General features: G+C 48.8%; 1 protein-coding gene across 3 annotated transcripts in view; it reads right to left on the bottom strand.

Annotated features, from left to right (window-relative positions):
- The window catches only part of TNS3 (tensin 3), a 223,798-nt gene that overhangs the window by 177,718 nt on the left and 20,092 nt on the right, over window positions 1–25,988 (bottom strand). For 2 of the 3 annotated variants that reach the window (XM_058445056.1, XM_058445064.1), the window contains exon 1: window positions 9,839–9,971. In XM_058445056.1, coding sequence (XP_058301039.1) covers window positions 9,839–9,892 — 54 coding nt within the window. In that variant the 5' untranslated portion in view covers window positions 9,893–9,971. Of the gene's footprint in view, window positions 1–9,838; window positions 9,972–20,192; window positions 20,232–25,988 lie in introns of those variants that run through there. The other variant, XM_032758139.2, reaches the window with a different exon arrangement.

Below are 25,988 nucleotides of genomic sequence, written 5' to 3'. Positions count from 1 at the left end.
GGCAGGAAGCCAGGCTGACTGGGAACAGCAGCAATAAAGCAAGGAGTGGCATAAGGTGTGAGGCCGGAATGGCCCCTAGCCACACGTGGAAACGTTGCCTCCTCCTCCGGAATGTGTGTTAAATAAAAGGGAGAGGCAGTGGGGAAAACAATCCAGTAAGTCAAACTGGTTAATGTAACTAGGAAGATTGGACAATTTGATGGGCGTGCCAAAATATTGGAGGAGGAACAGCAGGAGCATCGAGATACAAGATATCCAACTACTTTCAGCTCTTCCTCCACCTAGTAACTTCCAATAAAGCTGAAGGAGGATGTGCTCTAAACCAGAGAGGTTTTATGTGCATCATATAACTTCATATTACAGATCTATAGATCCCGCCATGAGAAAATAAGTTTATTGAGCAATTAACTTCAAAATTTATTTTCCAGCTGTTAGTATGTGTCCAGCCTCACTGAAAATGCTGGAGTTGAAAAAAAATGGGAAAGAGCATATTCCCGCCTTTGGGAAGCTTACGGTGAGATGAGGGGACACGGGCAGGTGTAAATATAAGACAGTGAGCCCTGCATTAAGTGTTGTATGTCGAGAAATGAGTACATTGGAAGCTGAACCAGGCTGAGCAAAGCCACATTCAAGTGTGAGTCTTTTCTGCTTACTGGTTGGAATGAAACTGCATCTTGCCCTCCAAGAACCACATAAATGAGGTCACTCCAAAACCACCTCTATAGGCTTCCCACCAACCGTGGATCTGCTGTCTCCCTGTTCGTTCTGTGAGACAATATGGAATGCATGGCCTGAGCCAGCTGGCTGGGCTCCACAATGGAGCACTGGAGAATTGGCTGTCCCCACTCCCACTGAGGGGCTCAGTCAGCCAAGACTGACTTTTTTGCAGTCAAGCAGTGCAAAAGTAGGAACTAGATGAAGACGGAAGGGGCCCAGGGCCTTCCTCGCCACCCCTGTCCAGGAACATCATTATTACTACCGAAGAGCCAGGCACTGCATGCCCACTGCATGCCTGGAGCCAGCAGGCTGGGCTCTGCAGTCCTGCACTGTGTTTCTTCTGTCAACTCAAAAGCTGACCAAATGACCACTGCGTCTGCTCCCAACCCTGCAAATGCCAGTTGTACCAGTTACTGTAATTGCAGAGTTTAATAAAATACTGCAGAAATCAATGAAACGTGAGCAAAAAAGGATTTGTTACTGCTGCAAACACGGAGGTTTTTGAGAGCCTTGCATGAGGTAGTCAATAAAACTCATCAAGTTTCTGTAAGGCAGATGGGGCAGAGTCCAGAGGATTTCTATGCTCCGACTATTCCTAAGTATCTTTAAGCTTTCTTACACTCTGAGGAACCCCAAATGGGAAATTTCAATGGCTCATTGTAGATGTACACTATGTAAAAACAGGACAGGGAACCCCAGACCCTGGAGAGAACTCCAAGACAGGGTGGGACTGTACGTCAAAGACAGGTGACTACTTTTACCTATTTTCAGACACGATGGAATGCTAAAGTGAAAGGTTCAGGATTCCGCAAGTTAACTGATATTTCAGTTCAATAATCACTTATAAATTCTGATCCCTTTAAATGACAGGTTCTGCCTGGATGTGAAGCCAAATGCATAGTCAGTGACACGCAAGCAACAATCACCCTCCTCGTTGTCCCTGTATTAATACCAGTAACGATCATTGTCACAGCAAGTTATTCCACATCCACTCTATTCCTGACATAATGCAACATGATTTGCTTGTATTCTTTCTCCATCCTTCTAGCAGCCTGGTGAGCAAGGAACCCTTATCATCCCCACTTTCAAACAGGCATCAGCCACTGTGCCCGGCCGAGGTTATGTGTTGATCAGTTCGTGAAAACACTGTGACTAGAGCTCGCAGGACCCTAACCCTTTATTTCTCCTAGAGACAGAAGCTCAGTGTTGGCTAAATCAGTGTTTGCAGCAACTTTATCGAACATGACTACCACCAATAACAAGAATCTACTGTAATTGATTAAGTAGTGACTAGGAGTCCATAGTAAGGCAGCCCCATTATCAGGTTGTCACTTCATCTAGTTCAAACCCAGGACCAGGCTTGGCCACCTGAGGCCATTTGCAGCGAGGGGAGTGCTAGGACACAGGCCAGGTCTGTCTTAGCTTTCACTCCACCACGAGGGACCATCGACTTTCCTACCTCCCTAGAACTCCAGAGCCAAGACTAGTTAGCCCTCTGCCCTGATTCTTCCCCCCTGTGCCTCTCTTCTCCCTGCCTCTCCAGTTTGTAAGCGAATTGCCTATCATAGGTTCACAGAAGGCAGCCAGAAAGTGGGCTGGGATCTGTTCTCTCAGATAGTTAGCTCAGGGAAAGAATCATTAAGTGAAAACTTGACAATGGGGCTGTGCTACTATGGACCCTAATCAAAGCCTAATCAATTACAGTTGATTTTCGTTATTGGAGGTAGTCGTGTTCTATAAAGTCGCTGCAAACACTGATTTGACCAACACTGAGCTTCTGTCTCTAGGAGAAATACAGGGTTAGGGTCCTTCGAGCTCTAGTCACAGCATTTTCACCAACCGATTCAACGCATAACCTTGGCCGGGTGCAGTGGCTCACACCTGTAATCTCAGCACTTTGAGAGGCCTAGGCAGGTGGATCACCTGAGGTCAGGAGTTCGAGACCAGCCTGGCCAACATGGTGAAACCCCATCTGTACTAAAAATGTAAAAATTGTCGGGAGTGGTCGTGCATGCCTGTAATCCCAGTTACTCGGGAGGCTGGGGCATGAGAATTGCTTGAACCCGGGAGGCAGAGGTTGCAGTGAACCGAGATCATGCCACAGCACTCTGGCCTGGGTGAAAAAGAGAGACCCTAATTTAATAAATACTGTGGATTCATTAACATGAAACTCTCAGCCATTGGTGCTGTAACTCACACCTGAAGGAAGGACTGTCTAACACATGCGCTTTCTCCTTTCTCCACCAGGCACAGGACAGTCTTCTTGTGCTTAGGGACACTGGACATCACATCAGCACTGCACTTGCATTTTAAACAGCATAATCAACAACAGAAGCACAAAAATGAGGGAAATGTGGAAATAGACTGTGGAAAGGATGCCTGTCTGCAGTATGAGTTTAAACAAGGAAGAGCTTTGCTTTGTTCAGTGTCAGAAGGGAACATGCAGGTGGCCAACCCGAATTTTGAGTCTTTTTGCTCATGTCTTCAAATGATCACAAAATTGTCCTAGGTATTGATTTTGGGATTACAAATAAATTGTATCCAGGAGGCTAATTTGCAAATATGGAATCCACAAGTAATGAAAATCAACTATAATTTAATCTTTAAATTTATAGATTTAAAATTGCTAGGAACTTGCCAGTTTCTAATTCTAATGCCCCCACTTAATACACTTGTTACTCTAACATTATTAAAAGGGCCATAATCACAGCCTAGTCCACCCATAATTTTTATCTACCTGACTCTACTTCTTTATTCCTAGGATGCCTCGTGCTGCTACAGAAAGCAAAGCCTTGGAGGAATCCTTCCTCCTGACAAGGAAGCTCCAGGGTGGCAAGTTCATGCTGCAGATGCCTTCTTCTGAAGACGTGCACTTCTCTTCCAGATTTATGTTCCCTACCTGAGGACCTCTATTGTTTTGGCAATGCCTTGCCTTGAGAAGCTTAAAGCATTTTCTAGGCAAACACATTGAGGCATCTGGCATCAGAATATATTCTGGAGCACGTACGACAGAAGCCAATAGTCATCTGCCCGTTATGGAAAGGAGAAAGGCATCAGAGAATGCGAGTTTCTCAAGTGGAAGGAAATCATAAACGTCGGGTCACCCAAACCCCAGAGGCTGCCGAGTTCTCAGTAACCCTATGCCCCGAGCACCCTCAACACCCCCAGGATTGCTCAAGGTGGCCCCAGGTGGCAGCCCCACCCCAGCAAGTCATCTCCAAGAACAGGCTGAACAAACTTTAGCTTGCATCAGAACCACCAGGAAGGCATATTAGGAGATTTAGGGACCCTATCCCAGAATTTCTGATTCAACAGGTCTGAGTGGGCACAAAGAGTTTGTATTTCTAAGTTCCCAGGTTTATGCTGATGCTGCTGTCTTAGATGACACTCTGAGATCCACTGACCTAAAATATTTGTGCATCAGTGTGGTTTATACTAACGACCTTGTCACCACATGCAACGCGGGCTTCATTACTGCATCCTCTGCCATCATTTGCACTCAGTCTCCCAATCACTCTAAGAAGGCACACTGCAACATGACTTCCAGCCACTACTTAAATGGCACCAATGATGGGGAGCTCAGGACCTCAAAGAAGTCCAAGTCCATGTTTAACTGCCCTAATTTTCCAAAGTGCCTCGCTCTCTTGAATCACAATCTGTGCTCACTGGATGCCTGCGCCTCGGCCCTATTTCCTTCCATGCACAAAACCTATCAAGGCTGATCTCCCTGGTGAGTGAGTTGTATGATTTTTCCCTGGGGAAAAAAAGTAAAAATGTACCTGGCTAGTGTGAAACAACCCTTTATTCAGAATCATTTCTTTAAAGGCTTTATGAAGCAAGTGTTACTATTTTACAAAGCAGCCTGTGAACTCTGCACCACGTGTTGACAAACTCAGTGGGTTTTCAGTGAAACATTTCATCAAATAAGACACATTGTAGCACTGCTGAGGGGATATCCCCCAGATGTCAACGGCTCAATGCCACACAGGAGACTTGTGGGAAAGTCTTAAGCCATTAGGTCATGGAAGTTAACTGCAAGAGGGGGAAAGGACGCTGGCTTGGGAAACATTGGTGTGTCATATGATAAAAACAGTGACCAGCCAGCCTGAGCTCTGTGCCTGAACACATCATCCGCGCCCTGCACAATGCCCCTGTGAAGTAGAGACACATGGATCAGGAGCCCCAGGTCCCACCACTTTGTTTCCAGTTACCAACTTGTCCCCAGATGAACTACATCCATACACTGACGCCCCCCACCCAACTGTGCCATTTAAAGCTAACCCTAGGTATCACATCACTTCATCCATAAATATCTCAGTACACATATTTAAAAGTCAAGCCGGGCACAATGGCTCACGTCTGTAATCCCAGCACTGTGGGAGGCCAAGGCGGGAAGATCACCTGAGGTCAGGAGTTCGAGACAAGCCTGACCAACATGGAGAAACCCCGTCTCTACTAAAAATACAAAATTAGCTGGGCGTGGTGATGCATGCCTGTAATCCCAGCTACTCAGGAGGCTGAGGCAGGAGAATCGCTTGAACCCAAGAGGCAGATGTTGCTGTGAGCTGAGATCGCACCATTGCACTCCAGCCTGGGCAACAAGAGCAAAACTCCATCTAAAAATAAATAAATAATAATTTTAAAAAAATAAAAGTCAAGAACATTTTAAAACATAGAACAAACTGCCAGTATTGTGAAGAATAATTCCTTAAAATATCTAATTCATGTTCAAATTTCTCTGTCATAAGTGTTTTGGGGTTGTTTGGATTTATTTTTACCGTCTAAGTTACAGTCTGAATAAAGTCTTACGATGTTTATTTAATATGTCACTTCAGTTCCTTTTTTTTTTTTTTTTTTGATACGGAGTCTCTGTCGCCCAGGCTGGAGTGCAGTGGTACAATCTCGGCTCACTGCAACCTCTGCCTCCTGGGTTCAAGCCATTCTCCTGCCTCAGCCTCCCAAGTAGCTGGGATTACAGGCGTACACCACCAAGACCAGCTAATTTTTGTATTTTTAGTAGAGACAGGGTTTCAGCACGTTGGCCAGGCTGGTCTCCTGACCTCAAATGATCCGCCCGCCTCGGCCTCCCAAAGTGCTGGGATTACAGGCGTGAGCCACAGCACCCGGCCCAGTTCCTTTTTCTTTCTCCTCTTTTTGCAATGTATTTGAAAAAGACTGGGGTTTTTTCTACCCAGTAGAATTCCCTCTGCCCTGGATTTCGCTGAGCCCTGCAGTATGGCTTCACAGATGTCCTGGCCCCTGGACTTCCTGTCAGTTGCAGATGAATCTGAGGCTGGGTCTGATTCTGGTTTGATTCTGGTGAACTCAGCTGGGGTGAGGACTCGGCTGTCTACTTCCCGCGAGGAGGCTTACAACCTTATGACCCGTGGTCTAACTCCACTTTTATGATAGTGCAGGTTACAGAGGACCAGAGCCTAGAGCCAGAGAATCATTTATTAGGAGTTTGGAAAGGGCACTATGTTAACCCTATCACATTTTCAAGGTTTATTAGCTGGAATTCCTCTTTCAATACAACTTTCCCTCTTCCTTTATTTGGAAACTCCGAAGAACAGTTCCCAAAGGTTAAATGCTCAATTGCTTCTCTTTATTTACCAAATCAGAATGAGTTGGTTCCCTAGCATCCCCCAAAGGTAACTAGGGAGTGCTGTGGTGATGACGGTGGTAATGGTGGTGGTGATGATGGTGGTGGTGATGGTGTAAGTAGTACTTTTGAAAGTCTGTTGCATATGTTAGAAAATTACATCTGTGTCCGAAGTACAAAGCTAACAGCTATTACAACCTGGATGCAAGCACAGCCTGCCCCTGTGAAGTCCCTCATCTTCCATGACCCCAGGTTCTCTTCAAATTCCATAATTTCTGGAAAGACAGGCCACGGGGCTACCCCAGGGCCTGAGGGCCAGAGAGGACGGGATGGGGAGTGCTAGTGGTCATCATGCTGGGAAACGAAGTGTTAGTTAAGTAGAGAAAAACTTCCCACTAAAGTAGAAAATACTCATCCAATTAAACATGTTTCTCCTTATTCTTTCTTTACAATTGAGCCTCCAAACATGACAAGGTTTCCGGCAAGGACTTTTTTTTCAATTTTTTAACAAAAATTGTTTCCTAATACTCTCGGGAAAGTGCACATTTTAAAGAAACCTGTTATAAATGCACCAGGAGAATGAGACAATTATCATAGCAGCTATGAGGACCAGGAGCCTGTGAAGTTTCAGATGTTGAAGGCAACAGTTGCCCTGATGCTGGCAGACTTAACACCCAGACTTGGGTCCCCAGCAACACACAGTATGAATGAAGTTTCTGCCCAAAAAGCTCAAGATGCCTTCAGTGACCTGAGGAAACCGCCATGGCACCTGCTTCTCTAAACTAGGACTATTGAGCCATGGGAGACCACAGATTCATAGCCAAGCAACCCCCACATTTGAAGATAAGAAAACAGAAGTTTAGAGAACAAGGCCATGTATAATGGGAGGGGCCTGAGCCTAGGCCCTCGCTCCTGGACCAAGCCAGCTCCCTCCCACGGCACGCTGACTGTCCCCCAAGTGGATGTAGGTTGGAGATGTTATTGTGTGTGGTTTTCTAGATGAGTATCCCTTTTGCAGGTAAAATACACTCAGGTAGTATAAATAATGCACCAATCGAATGCCTCCTCTGACCTGGAATCTGTAACGCCTCCTTGTCACATGCCAACTTCTCTCCAACTGCAGACATTTAAAAAAAAAAAAAAAATCAGCACTTTGAGAGGCTGAGGCAGGCAGATCACTTGAGATCAGGAGTTCAAGACCAGCCTGGCCAATACAGTAAAACCCCGTCTCTACTAAAGATACAAAAATTAGACCGGGCATGATGGCTCACACTTGTAATCCCAGCACTTTAGGAGGCTGAGGCAGGCAGAATTACCTGAGGTCAGGAGTTCGAGACCAGCCTGGCCAACATGATGAAACCCTGTCTCTACTAAAAATACAAAAATTATCCGGGCGTGGTAGCACACGCATATAATCCCAACTACTTAGGAGGCTGAGGCATGAGAATCACTCAAACCCGGGAGGCAGAGGTTGCAGTGGACCAAGATCACATCACTGCACTCCAGCCTGGGTGACAGATCAAGAATGTGTCTCAAAAAAAAAAAAAAAAAAAAAAATCAATATTTAATGTTCCTCTTCAGTAGTTACTGCTATTTCCCAAACCAATCACACATGGCCACTGCGTTTAAGGGCCTCTCCATATTTAAAATGCGTGACTACTGCTGAAAGAAATCAGAGAAAACACAAGCAAATGGAAAAACACCCCATGCTTATGAATTGGGAGAATCAATATCATTAAAATGGCCATACTACCCAAAGCAATTTACAGATTCAATGCTATACCTATCAAACTACTGACATCATTCTTCACAGAATTAGAAAAAAACCTATTGTAAAATTCATATGGAACCAAAAAAGAGCCAAAATAGCCAAAGCAATCCTAAGCAAAAAGAACAAAGCCAAAGGCATCACATTATTCAACTCCAAAGTATAGTATAAGGCTAATGTAACCAAAACAGTATGGTACTGGTACAGAAACAGACACATATTCCAACTGAACAGAATAGAAAACACAGAAATAAAGCTGCACACTTACAACCATCTGATCTTCGACAAGGTCAACAAAAACAAGCAATGGGGAAAGGACACCTTATTCAATAAATAGTGCTGGGATAACTGGCTAGTCATAGCAGAAGAATGAAACTAGACCCTTACCTTTCACCATATATAAAAACTAACCCAAGATAGATTACAGATTTAAATGTTAGACCTCAAACTATAAAAATCCTGAAGAAAACCTAAGAAATACCCTTATCGACATCAGCCTTGGCAAAGAATTTATGGCCAAGTACCCAAAAGTAATTGCAACAAAAACAAAAATTGACAAGTGGGAGCTAATTAAACTAAAGAACTTCTGCATAACAAAAGAAACTATCAACAGAGTAAACAGACATCCTACAAAATGGGAGAAAATATTCACAAACTATACATCCAACAAAGGTTGAAAATCTCACACCAGTCAGAATGGCTATTATTAAAAAGTCAAAAAACATCAGACGTCGGCTAGGCTGCAGAGAAAAGGAATGCTTGTACACTGCTAGTGGAAAAGTAAATGAGTTCAGCCACTGTGGAAAGCAGTGTGGAGATTTCTCAAAGAACTTAAAACAGAACTACCATTCAACCCAGCAACTCACTTATGGGTATATACCCAAAGAAATCTAGATCATTACACCAAAAAGACACATGCACTCATATGTTCATCACCGTGCTATTCACAATGGCAAAGACATAGAATCAACCTAAGTACCATTAAGGGTGGACTGGATAAAGAAAATGTGGTACAGGCTGGGCGCGGTGGCTCACGCCTGTAATCCCAGCACTTTGAAAGGCCAGGGCGGGCAGATCACCTGAGGTCAGGAGTTCGAGACAAGCCTGACCAACATGGCGAAACACTGTCCCTGATAAAAATATAAAAATTAGCTAGGCGTAATTGCAGGTGCGTGTAATCCCAGTTATTCAGGAGGCTAAGGCAGGAGAATCACTTGAACCCAGGAGGCAGAGGTTGCAGTAAGCCGAGATCGTGCCACTGCACTCCAGCCTGGGGCAACAGAGTGAAACTCTGTCTCAAAAAAAAAAAAAAAAAAAAAAGTGGTACACATACACCATGGAATACTACAAACCCATAAACAAGAACGAAATCATGTCCTTTGCAGCAACATAGATGGACATGGATGCCATAACCCTAGAAAAATTATCCAGGAACTGAAAACCAAACACCACATGTTCTCACATGGGAACATGGGAGATCAACACTGTGAACATAAACATGGGAACAGTAAACACTGGGGACTGCCCAAGTGAGGAGAGTGGGAGAGGGACGTGGGTTGAAAAACCACCTATTGGGTCCTATGCTCCCTACCTGGGTCCAATACACCTGGGCAACAATCCTACACATGTACACTCTATATCTAAAATAAAAGCTGAAATGTTTAAACAACTTTAAAAATCTTAAAATAAATAAGTAAAATATGTGACTGCTCTAGAATCTATGCCATAAAAGAAAAGAAATCCGACTCAACCTGATTTTTCTTGTCCGCTGTCGACGTCCAGCCATCTGACTTGGCAGCATTCATTCATTCGAAACATTGCTTACAGGTGAGTCCAGGGACCACATGACAATATTTCAGCCGAAGGTGCCTTTGGTGCGTCCAACCCTGACCCAGCCCACCTGTCACTTTAGGAGGAGAGTCTCCAGCGCAGAGAAATGCAGCAACCCTGAACCACAGACGCAGGTAATGGTCAGGGCTGGTGGGAATCCAGTGTCTGTGAGCCACACACCTGCAGCCCAGGCCTCCTAGCCGGAGTGGGTTTTTAATCATTAGCCAAGGCTTTGTGCTCCCAGGTGGATGTAAGCTGACACCAGGGTTAATATGTTCCCTGCTGTTGACCGTTCACAATTCCCTTCACCTGCAGAGGCGGTACAATAGCTTCAGGAACAGTATCCAACCCACCACTTTCAAATTCCAGCTACAAAGGGAGAGCGCCTGCTTGTGTGAGGCTCACATTGACGGGTGTTTTGTTGTTGTTGTTGTTGTTTAATGTGTTGAAGGTTTTTCCCTCTTTCTCAGCAGGTCAGTGAACTGAGACCTGCGGGCTCCTGGCTGTGGATGAGGAGTCTGCCAACGCTGCTGGAAAGCCTCCTCACTGGGGCGCAGTTCCCAGAAACCCTTTGGAAATAGCCAAAGACCTGGATGTTATTTTAGGCGTGGGAGGAGACAGTGAAATCAAAGAAAAAGTATGGATCAAAGTTTAGCCTGTGGGGAGAAGGGGTAAGGGTGGGGGTTTGCCACAACCCACAGGCCTCAGTCCCAGAAGTCTGTGCCCACAAGGTCATGATGGCCTCACCAGGCAATTGTGCAGACGCCGTGGGGAGCAGCTGGAAACAGAGGCCGGGGCCAAGGGCGGGGGCCATCCTGGTAACCATCTCGCCGTCTCATCTCTGGGAACTGGGCTGAGCTCTGAAGGGCAGCCGTCCGGGGTCCCACTCACCCATGGAGTCTTCAGGATGGAATGGAAGGGGGTCTTCCCTTCCAACCTGGGCTGCCAGTGACTTAGGGCCTGACTCCTACAGGCAGCTCCAGGGCACCCACGGGCCCTGCCAGCCTTTCCTGGAAAAGTCCTGGGGTGACGGAAACTTCACAAGCCTGCCCAATTCGAATGACAGTTCATCACCAGAAGCTCCTCTTTTAAACAAGTTCCACTAACATATTCTGCTGTTTATCTGCCCATTCTCAAAGTCTGTTCCTTCTGAGCAGGATGCGGCAATTTGGAGAAGGGGCCTCAGCCAGCCTTGCCCAGGAGCCACCTCCCTCCTCGGGTGGCCACTGGATACTAGCTCCTCGCGGCCTGTGTCTTCACCCAGATGAGGCTGGAGAGGCATGGGCCAAAAAGGATTTCCAGAAATGCCTGAGGAACAACTAATCAATATGAAAGAAGTGAAGGGATGCACCCCATTGTATTAATTTCCTAAGGCTGCTGTAAAGCACTACAAAGTGGATGGCTTCAAACAAGGCATGTGTTCTCTCGCAGATCCAGGGGCTGGAGGTCTGAAACCAAGGCGGCAGGCAGCACAGCTGCCCTCCCTCTGAGAGCCCCAGGGAGGATCTGTCCCTGCCTCTTCCACCTTCTCAGGCTGCCACAGTTGGTGAGGTTCCTTGGCTTGCAGACACGTGGCTCCAGCCTCTGCCTCTGTCATCACCTGGCTTTCTCCCTGTGTCTGCGTCCTCTCCTCTTCTTACAAGAACCCAGTCACGGAAATCAGGCCCAATCTAATCCAGCATGACCTCATCTCTGTCATCATTCCAAATAAGGTCACATTCAGGGGTTTCAGGTGGACATGAATTTCGGGGGAAAACAACTCAACCCCCTGTACCTCCCCTACAGATGGTTCTCTGGGATCCATGAGATTGAGGGAGGCCCCGCTGCGTGTTCCAGGTCAAATGTTCTTCTCACGGCACGTTGTTTCCTTATCTGCAAGGCTAGGTGTCAGTGTCACTGGGAAAGGAGCCCATTGGCTTGCCCTTCTTCACTGGTACTCACTGTGTGTGCCCATCAGGAGAAAGGCACGTGCACAGGGAAATAGGGAGAAACTTTCAAAGGGGTAAAATGCACAGAAATCTGACAGCAGTCCAGGACTGTGGCCCTAAATTTGCTCCCTGGCAGCTCCCTACACAGGCCTTACAGGTGATTCACCTAAGCCACTCCCTAGGGGCTAGAGGCGTCTAGACCAGAAGGCTCAGGTGAGCCACGGGAACAGGAAGCCCCAGCCCACATCTCAGCACATCTTCAGCCTGTCCTACTCCTTCCCACAGAGTAAATCCCAGACACTCCTGCTGGTCTGCACTTGCTCCAAAGCAACAGAGAACCAGCCTGCACCACATCCACACCCTCCCAGAGCTGAGGCCACGGGGAGTGATGAGGCAGGACCCTGAGCCGGTGCTGTTCAGGACGCAGCAGCTGGGAGATGGGAGTAGGCTCATCCCCAACAACGATGCACCTTCCAGAGGGGCGCTGGGTGAGAAGGAGACTGACTTACAGTGCTGGCCCCACCCCTTCCCCACCTTCTGCTGAGCGACCTCATGCGCATCCAGCCCTCCCAATCTGAGTGTGATCGCCCATGCAGCCCTCCTCCCACTTGACTGCTCAGCATCCACACCCATCATCCTCCACCGTGCCCTGCCAATGCCCAAATGCTGTGTGCACAGGCTAACTAAACATCACTCTGTGATGATTGAGTGTCAAGGTAAAGTCTGGGGAATGCAGTATCAGTTTGTATTTTTATTTTTGGGTCTCACCTGACTTTTGCCAAAGTCACAGATGTTGAGTTTGGCTCTTCTGACCAAATGGAACACCTGGACGCTGATCTAACAGGATCCTTGAAACTTTTCCCTCTGCTTCCTGGAGATCAGAGAGATTAAGGAGCAAGGACATTTGCGTATCTCCACTGACCTAATAGAACTCAATTTCACTGTGACTCTGGTCAAATATGTTTGCATGAAGACTCCTGGTGAGACACACAGAATCTGAAAGGGGCAGCAGTGGATCCAGAAACCATGAGCACGCACACATACACGTGTAGGTGATCTTCTGCCGAGACTCTGCTGTGGTGTATGGACCTGTGCCTGTGTTTCTGAAGTTTACCGAGTGGTGGAAACAATCTATAAGCAGGAAATAACCACTGTCCAATCAAATACTTGGAATTATGGGCCGTGAGGACAAGAAATGCATACCCAGAGACTTGTGCAAAGCCTTCTGTGACAACATGCATGCAGAAACCACTGCAGGCTGGGGCCAGCAGAACAGACCCACACAGGTCACCTGGATCCACTGTCCCAGATCACTGGATGCTCTCAGCTCACTAAGCCCCCTACCCAGTAGTTTACAGGTGGAAAGCCTGGGTGTTTTGTTTGAAATTTGCTTAATTTCTCAGTAAAATAGAATGGAGACCATTAAAGTGATTCCATTTATCTGAAGCTCCTCATCATCCATTTGGTCAGCATTCTTTCTGAAAGAATCCAATAGCTCCATAAGACTCCATCACGGTCACTGGGGCAGAGGCAAGGATGGCAGCACGTGACCTCACAGACTTCCTGACAGTCACATCTGTCCTGTCCTTGGGTTGGTTGGTCTTGTTGCTCTGGTCACTTCCTCTGCCTGGCTTTCTGAGTTCAAGCAAAACATACTGAGCAAGTCTCAACACACGCACACACAACACACATAAAAAACCTCACACACACAACATCTCACACAACACACAAAACAGCACACACAAAACACCTCACACACAACACACACAAAACACCTCACAAACAATACACATCACACACACAAAACACTTCACACAACACACACAAAACACAAACACACAGCACACACACCTCACACAACACACACAACACACACAAAACACCTCACAACACACAAAACACTTCACACACAACACAACAATACACAAAACACAACACACACAAAACACAACACACATCTCACACAACACACTACACATACAACACACACACTGCAACACACAAAACACCTCACACAATACACACAACACACACAACACAGACATGTACAAACACACACAACACACCTCAGCACAACGCACAACACACACACAAGACACACTTTACACACAAAACACCTCACACAACACACACACTGCAACACACACACAAAAAACACATCACACACAACACCTCACACACAATACAACACACACAAAACACACAACATACAACACACACAAAACACTATACACACTGCAACACTCAAAGCACCTCACACGCAACACACAACACACACACTTCACACAACACACAACGGACAACTCACACACAAAAACACACCTCACATACAACACACACACTGCATCACACAACACACAAACACAACATACACACACAAAACACCTCACACACACCACAGACCACAGACACAGGCACCTTGCACACACAGCTGTGCAAAGGTGGAGTGTGAGCTCCAGCCTCAGGCTGAAATTTGAGCCCTGCAGTCACCTTGGAGGGAGCCAGCCTGCTGGCCTCAGGTGAGGTGAGCCAAGATTAGCACCGCCCTGATGACTCAGCCACTATTCTTACCCAACCCCTCTTCCAGGGCCACAGACCACAATGACCAAGGCCAAGCAAGAACAATCACGGCGTGAGTGCAGGCAGCTGGCGCGGGCCAGGGACCTGCCCAGAGCTAGATCAGGCACTGCCCTGAACCCTCCCACACCGGAGGCGGCCACCAGAAGGCAGGGACACCAGCCTCCTTCAAGGACAGTGGTCCCTCTGTAAACAGGCGGCGCTTCCCCGGGGCGGGCCAGGCCCCCCCTGGAAGCAGGCCAGCTGTGGGCTGCCCAGGAGGCCAGGCGGGGAAGTGGGTCCCATACATGGCCTCGGGGTGTCCTAGTGAAGGCTGCCCTGCACCTGACGGCACCAAGATTTGCTGCTATGAATCAATCACTTGCAGAGTGTATGAAGGTAAACACAGGGTGGAAAAAAACAAGGACACTCTGCCCTTGAACTTCAATCAAAAGCTGTGGGGCCACCATTCGGACCAATGCTAAGCTGCAGCATCATGAAAAAAGATCTTGCAAACCTGTAACTACCAAGGACGGACTCGCATGCGCCCTTGTTCTGACCGCGGTGCCTCCAAGTCTGCAAATTTGGGATCACAGGAATCATCTACTGTAAGTGTCTGTCATCGGTGCCCTCACCCTCAGGAAGCAGGGGACACGCTCTGGAACTCATCAGACTGGTTCTCTCCGTCAGGAGAACCAGATCAACAATGAATGGCACACAGCAAAGGCTGTGGGCACCAGAAGAACCGCGCTGCCAACTTACCTTCACAGGACAACCAACCAGGCTCTTTCCCACACATCACGTGTCTTCCCTGTGTCACACTAGCACTGAGGATCTAAGCATGTTATTTCATTCGATCCTGGCAGTGACCCCAAGAAGAGCTGCTGGCATCCTCATTTTACAGAAGAGGAAAGTGGAGCCCAGAAAAGTGAAAGAACTCCATTCAAGGCCACACAGCTCACCAGTGTCATAGCCTGGCTGGGACTCAACCCAACTCTCGTCCATGCTCACACCTACTACTGCATTCTGTGCCTGTGTGCGCATGTGAGCACATGCGTGTACACATACCTGTAGACTTACAGAGCAGCTGGACCACAGGCTGTGACTCCCCTGTAAGGAGCCCGGCCACCTCTCCCAGCCTTGGGGACAGTAGTTACCTGAACAGTGGTGAAGCATTCTCTCTATGACCCAGCAGACCACAGCCCATAGAACAGTAATGTAAGCAGAAAGACACCAATTGTCCCTTTATAGTTCTAAAAGCCAGAGGTCCCAATGAGGCTATGCTGCAATAGCTTGCCTCTGACATCCCTCCAAAATCATCATTCTGCTCGACTCGTGGAGAGGTGGCGCATGCCCCTGATGCCTTAGTCTACACCCTCCATAATTTCCCACATTGCACATTTTCTCTGCTGATTCTTGTTTCTTCCCACCTTCCAGAAAGGTACATGCCAATCATTGTGGTTTCCTTTTCACACTGGCTCCCAGGAAGCTCCAACCCTGTGTCCATGTAACATATGCTAAGTTGACATTCACAAAGGGAGGTTTGCCTCCCAGCTCCTTTCTCAACAACACTATGTGCTGATCTTGAGTCCATGAATTAATCTAACCTCACATCCCACTTTTGTAAGCTGCTGCAGTAAACAGAAGATTCTGCTACCAGGAATAGGAAAACGAACATCACAGGTAAATAGCCACAGGTTCAATGCGCCACAATCACGGAAAAGATTCCTTCTCCATTGTGTCTTAAATGCCCCAGGGAGCCACAAAGGCACCCTATGCCTGCAGACAAAGGACCCTCACACAGTATAATGTCATTAAGATGACAGACACCCTTACAGTCCTGTCCTGGGATGTCGGTAAGTACGGCTGGCAAGGCTCGTCACCATCACCGCCTTCTTTCTGCCCCACCAGGGAATTAGGCCCAAGGGTTTCAAAACAATCATGCCCTCAGCCAGCGCAACTCCAGGAATTTTGACAGACCCAGCAGCTCATCTCGATAAAACATGCTGGGATGAAGCTATTCTAGAACCTCTCCAAAGGGGTCATGCCCCTCAGTTAGCTGCAGAGCAAAGGTGTGGGCTGGGGGTGGGTACAAGTGTCAGGTGAACTCCAGGTGTGGGAAGGGCCACTGACACAGGACAGAGCAGAAGGGCAGCCAGGTCTGAGGGCAGGTCACAGAGGGGCCTGCAGGGGCACTGACACCCCAGAGAATAGAAGCCCCTTAATGTCTGGGTGATGTGGGAGTTTCTTCAGTTTTCTGAGCTCCCGCAGGTGAAGGAGGGCAGGGCATCTGAGACAGAATAGGTACTCGATGAATGGTAACAAAGAGAAAAACAAAACAGCTATCAGGTGACCTGGCCAGGTCCCACAGGGCACAGTGACACCCCAGGTGACATCGGGGATGCCAGTATTATCTGAAAGCAATTCCATGCCCATCCAAAATGCCAGGGATCACAGTGACAGAAGACTCAGCCCAGACAGGATCAGGAAAGAAAAAAAAAAGATTCTGTGCTTTCTGCCCTGAGAAGCCACACTGTGCAGGCAGAAACCCTCCTGCCCAAGCTCCACTAAATGGGAGGGTCTGCTTCTACAAGGCCACCCAGCAGGGAGGCAGAAGAGTGCTCAGGCCGGGCTGGGCTGCCACATCCATCCTTCCATTTACTCCTCCATGCCAGGAGGAAGACAGCACTGCCCTGTTTAGGGGAGAAAGCTCCATGCAAAATAAAGATATGAGGGAACTGGGTGTCTTGGCATCAAAGGCCCTCTCATGACCCCACACCACCACACGGGGAGAGCAGCCCAGAAAGGCAGGCATTTGCCAAGGCCACCCCTGACCGCAGGCCCACAGGCTGATCCCTGCCCCAGTTCCAGCCCACAGCCAGGATTCCCACACTTGAACTGATCAACCTTGCCAGAGGGTTTGTTAAAGCACCCACCGATCACAGGGACCCAGCAATTCAGTAGGTCTGGGCTGGGGCCTGAGAATGTGCATTTCTATAGGTCCCCAGGCAATGCTGAGGCTGTAGGTCCAGGGACCACACCTGGAGGCCAGCTGGTCAAGGTAATTTGAAAAGGCCACAGAGAGCTTAGTGGACTCATGCATGTTCATCTCAGGGAAATACACACACACACACACACACACACTCACATAAACTCACATACATAATAAACACACACATCCATATGTTCACACACAGGTAACAATTACATTATCCACATATATATACCCTCAGATATATAACAACTACATTCAAAACCTACACACATAACAATTACATACAAGATACATATATTCACATGTGTAACATTTATATACATAATATATGCATACAAACATTCATATAAACAATTACATGACACACCTATATACACTCACATATAAAGACTACATACCTAATATACATATACATTCACATACATAACACTCATATGCATGGCACGTGTATGTATTCATGTGTTGACACATGTATAACATGTACATATTCATTTGTGTGCCTATAACAATTACATGTATAACATGCATGTATGTGTTCATATACCAATAAATTACATGTATAACATGCATGTCTATCCATATATGTGTAACAACTACATGCATAACATACATGTATGTATTTGTACACACATAACAATTACACACATAATACACACACACACACACAGCAGCAGGGGGAGTGGGCAGGAGCCAGGCTGGGCTAGAAGAGTGAGATCTCTTAGCAACCACACCTGTGAAAAGGTTAACAGGGAGGCCGTGTCCTGACGTAGGGGGAGGGCTGTGCTCCAGGAGGCTGAAGACTCCTCTCTGGGACCCTGGGCTCCAGAGGGAACAATGACAACATCTGAGCAGCCAGGATGGGCCCTTAGGGCTCTGGCCTGTCTGACAGCCCTGCAACCCGCGTCTTTAGAGCCAGCACACAGCTTTAGCCCTCTGGTGCCTCTGATGTCCAGGGCTCACCAACAAATCTGATGGCAAGGGACTGTCTGTGAGGTGGGAGAGTCTCAGCCACCACCAGGAAAACAGGCTTCAGCCAGGGCCTCGGGACAGGCACACAGCTCTGGGGCCACCTGGGCCTCAGCCCCTGGCTCCCGGGGCCTATGACAAGCCTGAGGAAATCAGTCACAAACCGCAGCCTGTCAAAACCAACTACAAACACATGCCCCCAAGTCCCCCCACGCCCCCTACTCCCCCATCCCCCCGTCGGCGGTGAGTGCCACAGAAGGAATGGAGTGAGAGTGGACCACAAGCCTGGGGACACGGCTGAGGCCTGCAAGGATGGCCGGGCAGGCGCCCACCCCGGATGGCCTCAGCTCTTGATGCTGCAACACGTTTCTCACAGTTTGTCAATATTTTAGGTTTCTGGGTGAGGTTTTTTTTTAACGTTCCTATGAACTCAAATGCATACTTTGCTCTTCCAGAAGCAGAGAGACCACACCACATGACAGCATTAAAAGGAGCACAATAAGGGCACCCCGCCTGTGGCCAGGCTTCTGTGACGGACCTGATCCCCTCTTCTCTCATCTGTAGCTAAGTTAGAGAGCACCCCTATGGCCATCTCATAAAGGAGAAAACCGAGGCTCAGGTGGGCAGGGGGCGAGGGCAGGGCCCGGCCACTCAAGTGATGAGGTTAGAGAGCCACCCCCACGCCCACTGGGTAAAGGAGGAAACCAAGGCTCAGATGGGCAGGGGGCAAGGGCAAGGCCCAGCCACTGGAGCCAGGATCTGATCTTGACTTCATCAAAGCAGGGAAGCTGCCACACGGGCGCCGCTGGCCGAGCCTGGGGAAGGATGTCCTACTGCACCACAAGACAGAGCCAGTTAGCCAGTTCCATGTCTGGAGGCCACCAGGCTCACAACCCAGAAAGACTGCCAAATCTCCGGCAGAACACCCCAGATTCTGCGTATGGCGAAGCTAAGGGGAGCCAAGGGCAGAAAGCCCTGCCCTACTTGAGAAGTACAGGGAACAACACACCTGAAGATGCCCACGAGGAACCACAGGGCGCACCTGTTTCCCTACCCCACCGGGGAGGCCCAGACCTGCACACACTTCCCCAGCAGCAAGAGGCAGCTTCCCATTTGCCTCCCAGGGAGTCGCTTCTGACTTGCAGTGAGAGAAGAGGGTCCTGTGTCCTACTGTCTAGGCACAGTGAGTCTTTCAGTTATCCTGCAAGCTGCTAATAAGCCCTCAGAAACAAAGCTTCACCCCCTCAGCTCCAAAGGGTGGAGGCAAAGAAAACACTAGGAGGTACCACGACCTTCCAAGGGGCTGCATTTGAAAAGCAGGCAGCAATTTAAATTTGCCTAATCACAAGCCAAAGAGAAAGTGCTATTGTGTTTACCTTCAATCTGATTTGAACACACACACACACACCCAGTATTTGTCAGAGCTGGATGTCAGTCTACAAACCACTGCACTACATTGTCCACAGCCACCTGGCGACCCAGGCACCCTCTCTGTCCAGGTTTTTATCACTAAGACAACAGACTTGTGCTGTCTTCACTTTATAGCCAAGGAAACTCGGCCCAGGGAGATTCGCCCCGAAGGTAACTATTACTGATAGAAAGGCAGCTCCCGCAAAGACGCAGCGGATCCTCTTCTCTAAAAAACCATGCAATTGGCCAGTGCAGCATGGTCAAAGGTCCTCAGAGAGCCTTGTGAATGCAAGCTACAGGTCAAAGGGAGGGCATGGATCCTAGAGGAAGCCAAAAGATCCCCAAAGAGGGCGCGGCTTCAAGAAAGGACTTAGTCCCACAGGATGGAACAATGGAGCCAAAGAAATGCAAAGGGCTTACCTGTTCCAGTCGGACTTGCAAACCGCAGGGAATCACCACCTTTCAAAGAGAGAAGAAACAGATAAGCAAATGGATTCTCCAGGAAAAAATTAGCATAATAATCAAGCCAGGCTCCCAAAGGCTGAATGAAACTGTCTCTAACCTCACTCTGGCCACAAAGCTGTAGCAGATCAAGACTGACAAGATTTAGAGTTAAGAGAGTCCAGGGTTTTGTTCACTTTTGGAAAGTCCCTGTCCTTTTTGCTAATGTCATGGAAACCATGGGGCCTTCCCTTCCAGAAAAATGCAAATCACTCATAGATACAAAATTTAGCCCCCACTTTCACAAAGAACTGGTAGACCTCAAGGATGGAAACCTCTGAGTCGGTCCGTGCTTGGGGAGCTTGGGAGCGGGGCCCAGAGAAGGAGGTGGAAGGCTCTGCCTGGTGGTCTTCAAGCCCCCACTCCTCCCATCCTCACCCAGGGGCATGCATCCTCTACACAAGGGGCCACCTTTTCTAGAACTATTTCTACAAGTAGAACTGAAGAGTCTGAATGTGGCAATGTCAACGTGGTTATTCCATTCCGCACAAGAGACGGGGAGAGGAGACTTTGACTCCACCATAGGCTCTGAAGACCGAGGGCTCCCTGGGAAAGACAGAAAGTAACGGAGGCGAGGCGGCTCAAACACAGTCAGGAGAGGCAGTTAGTAACAGGCATAGGGAGCCACCAGTCCTGCAGGGCAAAGACCCCACCTTGGGCAGGATCTCCACTACTTACTAGCCACAGGACCTTGGCCTTTAATCTCTCTGGGCCTCAGTTTCCACATCTGAAAACTGCAGGTAACAATAGTGCCTTCCAGGCAGGGTCACGGTGAGAATTAAGAGATGGCGCGTGAGGAGCTCAGAAGAGTGGCCGGCACAGAGCAGGGGCTAAGGGAGCCAGACAGGCATTGCGCTGCTCTGGGGGGCAGCTCAGGAGCCAGGCGCCAGCAAACAGGATTCAGCTCCTGGTGAGTGACCTCACTCCTTAGCTTTCTCCTGGCACTGCCCCCTCCAGATCCCTGGCACCTGCCTTCTCAAAGAGTTTTCTGAAAATGTGCAATGGAAGGAGAATCGTAGAGAATCTCAGAGATCTGACTAATTGTACTTGTGGTTTGGGGTGGGCGGCAGCGTGACCTTGGCTCTTACCAGGACAACTATTTATAGCCTCTAGCTTATCTTACGCAGTCCAGTCCTCAGGGAGTATGTGACACATGGCCGTTCCTGTGTCTGGGACACATCATTACTCCACCATGGCTCTGACTCAGACGGATGTCTGGGGCAGGGGTCCTCTCTCAGGGCCCCTTTAAAGTTTGATGAACGGATGAGAGAATAAGTAAACAAATACCCGTAAAGCAAAACAAAACAAAAACGGCTTTGGAAACAGAAGGAGTCACAGACACAACCTTAAAGGATGGTGGAAACAGCCGGACAAGGAGACCCTATGGTTAACAGAGCGGTGTGACTTATCTCCCCCCAAGCATGGTATCTACTCAATGCACACATGCATCTTGTTGCCTCACTCCATATGTGACATGCAGGCAAGAAATGTGCGAAGAATCAGGGCCGCTGCCTTTCAAACTCACTATCAGCATTCCTGCAATGGCATGTCAAGCATGACAAAAAAAAAATGAGCTATGAAGGCAGGAAAGCACAAGAGGAAACTTAAATGCATATTACTAAGTGAAAGAAGCCACTCTGAAAAGGCCACATACTGTATGATTTCAACTCTGTGACATTCTGGAAAAGGCAAAACTATGGGACAGTGTAAAGGTCAGTGAAAGCCAGGGATTAGGAGGAAGAGAGGAACAGGCAGAGCACAGAGACTCTTTAGGGCCATGAAGCTATTCTGCTTGATACTATAAGGATGGACGCACGTCATTCTACATTTGTCTAAACCCACAGAATGTACAACACCAAGAGAGAATCCTAATGTAAACCAAGGGCTCTGGTTACTAAGACTGTATCAATATTGGCTAATCAAGTGTAACAAATGTACCACAGGAATGGAAGATGTTTATATATGAAGAGGAAGAAGACTGTGTCCAATTTTTTTTTTTTTTTTTTTTTTTTGAGATGGAGTCTCGCTCTGTCACCCAGGCTAGAGTGCAGTGGCGCGATCTCGGCTCACTGCAAGCTCCGCCTCCCGGGTTCACGCCATTCTCCTGCCTCAGCCTCTCGAGCAGCTGGGACTACAGGCGCCCGCCACCTCGCCCGGCTAACTTTTTGTATTTTTAGTAGAGATGGGGTTTCACGGTGTTAGCCAGGATGGTCTCAATCTCCTGACCTCATGATCCACCTGCCTCGGCCTCCCAAAGTGCTGGGATTACAGGTGTGAGCCACCGCACCTGGCCTGAGTGTGTCTAATTTTTGTATAAATCTAAAACTCTCTTAAAAATAGAGTCTATAATACATTTTTTAAATTCACTGTCTTGAAGCACACATTTGTTGAGACAATGAAAAGAAAAGCCCTGTGCAATGTCAGAAACTTGAGTTTTAAAGACAGCAGCCACTTAAAGATTCCGTCCAGAAGCCAGGTCTGTGTGTTCCCACATCCCTCTATGGCCAGATGGGGTGCAATAACTGCCCACCACCTGGCCTGGCCCCAGGGGTCCTACAGAAAAGGAGAGGTGAGCTCTGTAAGCCAGGACTGCCCGAGTCCCATCTCGCCCCAGACCATCCACAGCTTATATGGGCTAAGGGGCTCTGGAATTGGCACGCCCGATCTTGTTGAACTCCATCCATCACTTGTCCCACACATTTTCACTGACAGCCTTCTCCTGCCAGGACTTCACTTGGAAATGAAGCAGACTGGTCCCCAACCCCACAGAGCTTACGGCTCACGTAATAGAAACTGCATAAAATGAATCATTTTTAAGAAAGTGAGCTGGGGAACAGTGGGGGGCAAGCAGCTCCCAGGTTCTGCAGAGCAAATGGCAGGCAGCCTTGCCCTGAGCCTCCACATTCGCATCCTACTGAACTTGCTCCTCTCTTCCGAGAGAACCGGTCACAGGCCCTACTGTCTGTTTGCACATGTGCTGTTACAAAATGCAGACAAAAATGTCTCAGGAAAGATCTTTTGTGGGAGTGGCTTGCAAATAAAAATGTACATGGAGCACCAACCAGAGAAAAGGGGACATTCTAGAGGCAAAGAGTCGCCTGTTGATAAAGAGAAAACTCATCATTTCTATAAGTGCAAACATCTCATTTAGTAAAAACCATGACCAAGTGAACACAAAGGGCACTTGTTCCTTCCATGTGGCTAAAACCAGATTCCAGGACAGGATGTCCCTGAAAAGAGACTGTATTTCCATCACACTTTTCCTCCCTTATACTAAGGCAGGTAAGCTGACCACAGACAGAACCACAGGGCGAGGCGGCCAGGCTGGGGATGCTGACGCCGGCCTGCTCAGCACCAAGGAACCTACAGGGACTGTGCGACGGTGCAATCAGCTGCATTTGCTGGATAGTCAGGTGTCACTTGCTGTTCTTCAGCCTTAGCAGAGGCAGAAGCACAGTGCTTCCGTGTGCAGAGCTGTATCCCTGCCAGAGCGCACACAGCTCTCCACTGATCTACAGGCTGCCCTGCCTCCCATGCATCAGGAGGGTATCTCCTGTGGATGGAGCCAGGTAAGGGAGTGAGGCACACCTGCTTGCTCTCCTCACCTCAAACTCCTGCACTGATCACACATTCCCCAGCACTGTGGGGTTCTTTCACTGTTCTCACTGGACAGAGGGAAGCACTGTGGGTTGGGGCCAACTCCAGGTGGGCTTGGCCTTTCTCGGCACAAAGAAGCTGACACTTCTTTAGCACTTATGTTCTTAACATGCCAGTCTGACTTATTCACAGAGAGAGCAGCCACCCAACGCTGCAGGGCTGGGCGGGTCCCAGTGCACTGCATCCCCTGAGACCGTCCTGCAGACGCCAACCAGAAGCCTCTGAGCTGCGCCTGGCCCCATCAGTGCACCACCAGCATGGCTGGGATGTGTGTGGTGGCATGGCCAGGAGTCTAGATGGGCACCCACTGGCCTTGCGCTTTGCCTGCTCTGTAACATGATGCTGAGTGAGCTGCAGGGGCGTGAGAGGGTGAGACAAGAACCAGGCAGCGCTCCCGGTGTCAAGGCACACTCCTGGGGAGGCCCACGGCTCATCCAATGTGTGGACTCGAATCAGCTGGATAAACACGGAACAGTGCCCTGTCTGCAGGTCTTTCTCTGTAGCCCTCACAATAAGGCCAGCGAGCCCCCACTCTGCGTATGAGAAGCTGCGTCTCAGAGAGGGCCAGCGCCAGCCACGGGAACTCTCACAGAGACGACACCAGCTGGTGCCCCAGCTCCAGGCTCCTCTCCTGATAGGAGCTGCACCCTCTCTCATAATGAGCAGCTCCCTCAGGGGTTAGGGTGGCAAGAGGTGACAACAGTGAGACAAGGAAGGGGGCAGAGCAGCTCCTGTTAGCAGCTACAGAAGGCTGGAGAGAAGGCAGTGGGTCATGGGCTGTGGGCCAAAAGCCATGGGCTGTGGCATCCCTGGGATCCGTCCCTCCCATGGTGGAGGCGAGGGCCCCTCTGAAAAGCCTGTTTAGGAGCCTCTTTATTGCCTTCTTTCAGCTATCCTGGGATCCTAATCTACTGTTCCCAAGGAAACCACAAACAAACATTGCTGTGCCCGCCCCACACCTGGCTACGTGGGTGCCTGGGTACACTGGCATCAATAACCTTGTCTCCAGGCCAGCAGGTCCACAGGACAGAGGGGCAGAGGGACGAGGGCTTGCCACCAAGTCATGACTGTGTCCTTGGGAATGTGAGTGTGTGGGTGAGCGTATGTGTGAGTGTGGATGGGTGTGAGTGTGGGTGTGTGAGTGTGGGTGTGTGGGTGCGTGTGGGTGTGTGTGTATGAGTGACTACATGTGGTGGTGTCTGTGTTTGACTAGGTATATTTTACTGTGGATATCTGCAAATGTATTCTTTTGTGTGAATGTGTGTAAGTTTGAGAGTGTTGTGAGTTTGCGTATGAGTGGGTGAGGCAGTGGTTATGTGCATGGGAGTGTAAAAGTGTGGGGGGTGTGGGCGTGTGTGCTTGTGAGAATGTATGAATGTGCATGTTTGAAACTGAGTTTTCGCCGGGCGCGGTGGCTCACGCTTGTAATCCCAGCACTTTGGGAGGCCGAGGCGGGCGGATCACGAGGTCAGGAGATCGAGACCACGGTGAAACCCCGTCGCTACTAAAAGTACAAAAAAAAAAAAAAAAAATTAGCCAGGCGTGGTGGCGGGCGCCTGTAGTCCCAGCTACATGGGAGGCCGAGGCAGGAGAATGGCGTGAACCCAGGAGGCAGAGCTTGCAGTGAGCCGAGATCGCGCCACTGCACTCCAGCCTGGGCGACAGAGGGAGACTCCGCCTCAAAAAAAAAAAAAAGAAACTGACTTTTGTAAGTGTGTCTGTGTGTGTTTCTATGTATGCCTATGCCTCATGGCCTCATGTGAGTGTATTGATGTGAGAGCGTGTCTGTGTGTGTCTCCATGTGTGAGTGTATACCTGTATGTGTCTCTGTGTGTTTGTGTGTGTGCACACACAACAAAGCTTAGCCCTGCAGTTCCATCCCCCAAGGTGAATGAAAGCACTTCAGCTAACAAGCACATTCTGCCTTAGAAAGTGCTTTCACCCAAGGTGCACCGGCCCAGTCACCATTACCCCCAGTGCTGACAGACACAGGGCCTCAGGTGCAGATCTTCCTCAGTAAGGAGTGAGATCAACTCTTCAAACCTGAACCAATCCCTC

Source organism: Hylobates moloch, unplaced genomic scaffold (assembly GCF_009828535.3).
Source record: "Hylobates moloch isolate HMO894 unplaced genomic scaffold, HMol_V3 SCAFFOLD_1, whole genome shotgun sequence".
Taxonomy (NCBI): Eukaryota; Metazoa; Chordata; class Mammalia; order Primates; family Hylobatidae; genus Hylobates; species Hylobates moloch.
The sequence above is the reverse complement of the archived record's forward strand: the minus strand, read 5'-3'. Positions and strand labels throughout refer to the sequence as shown.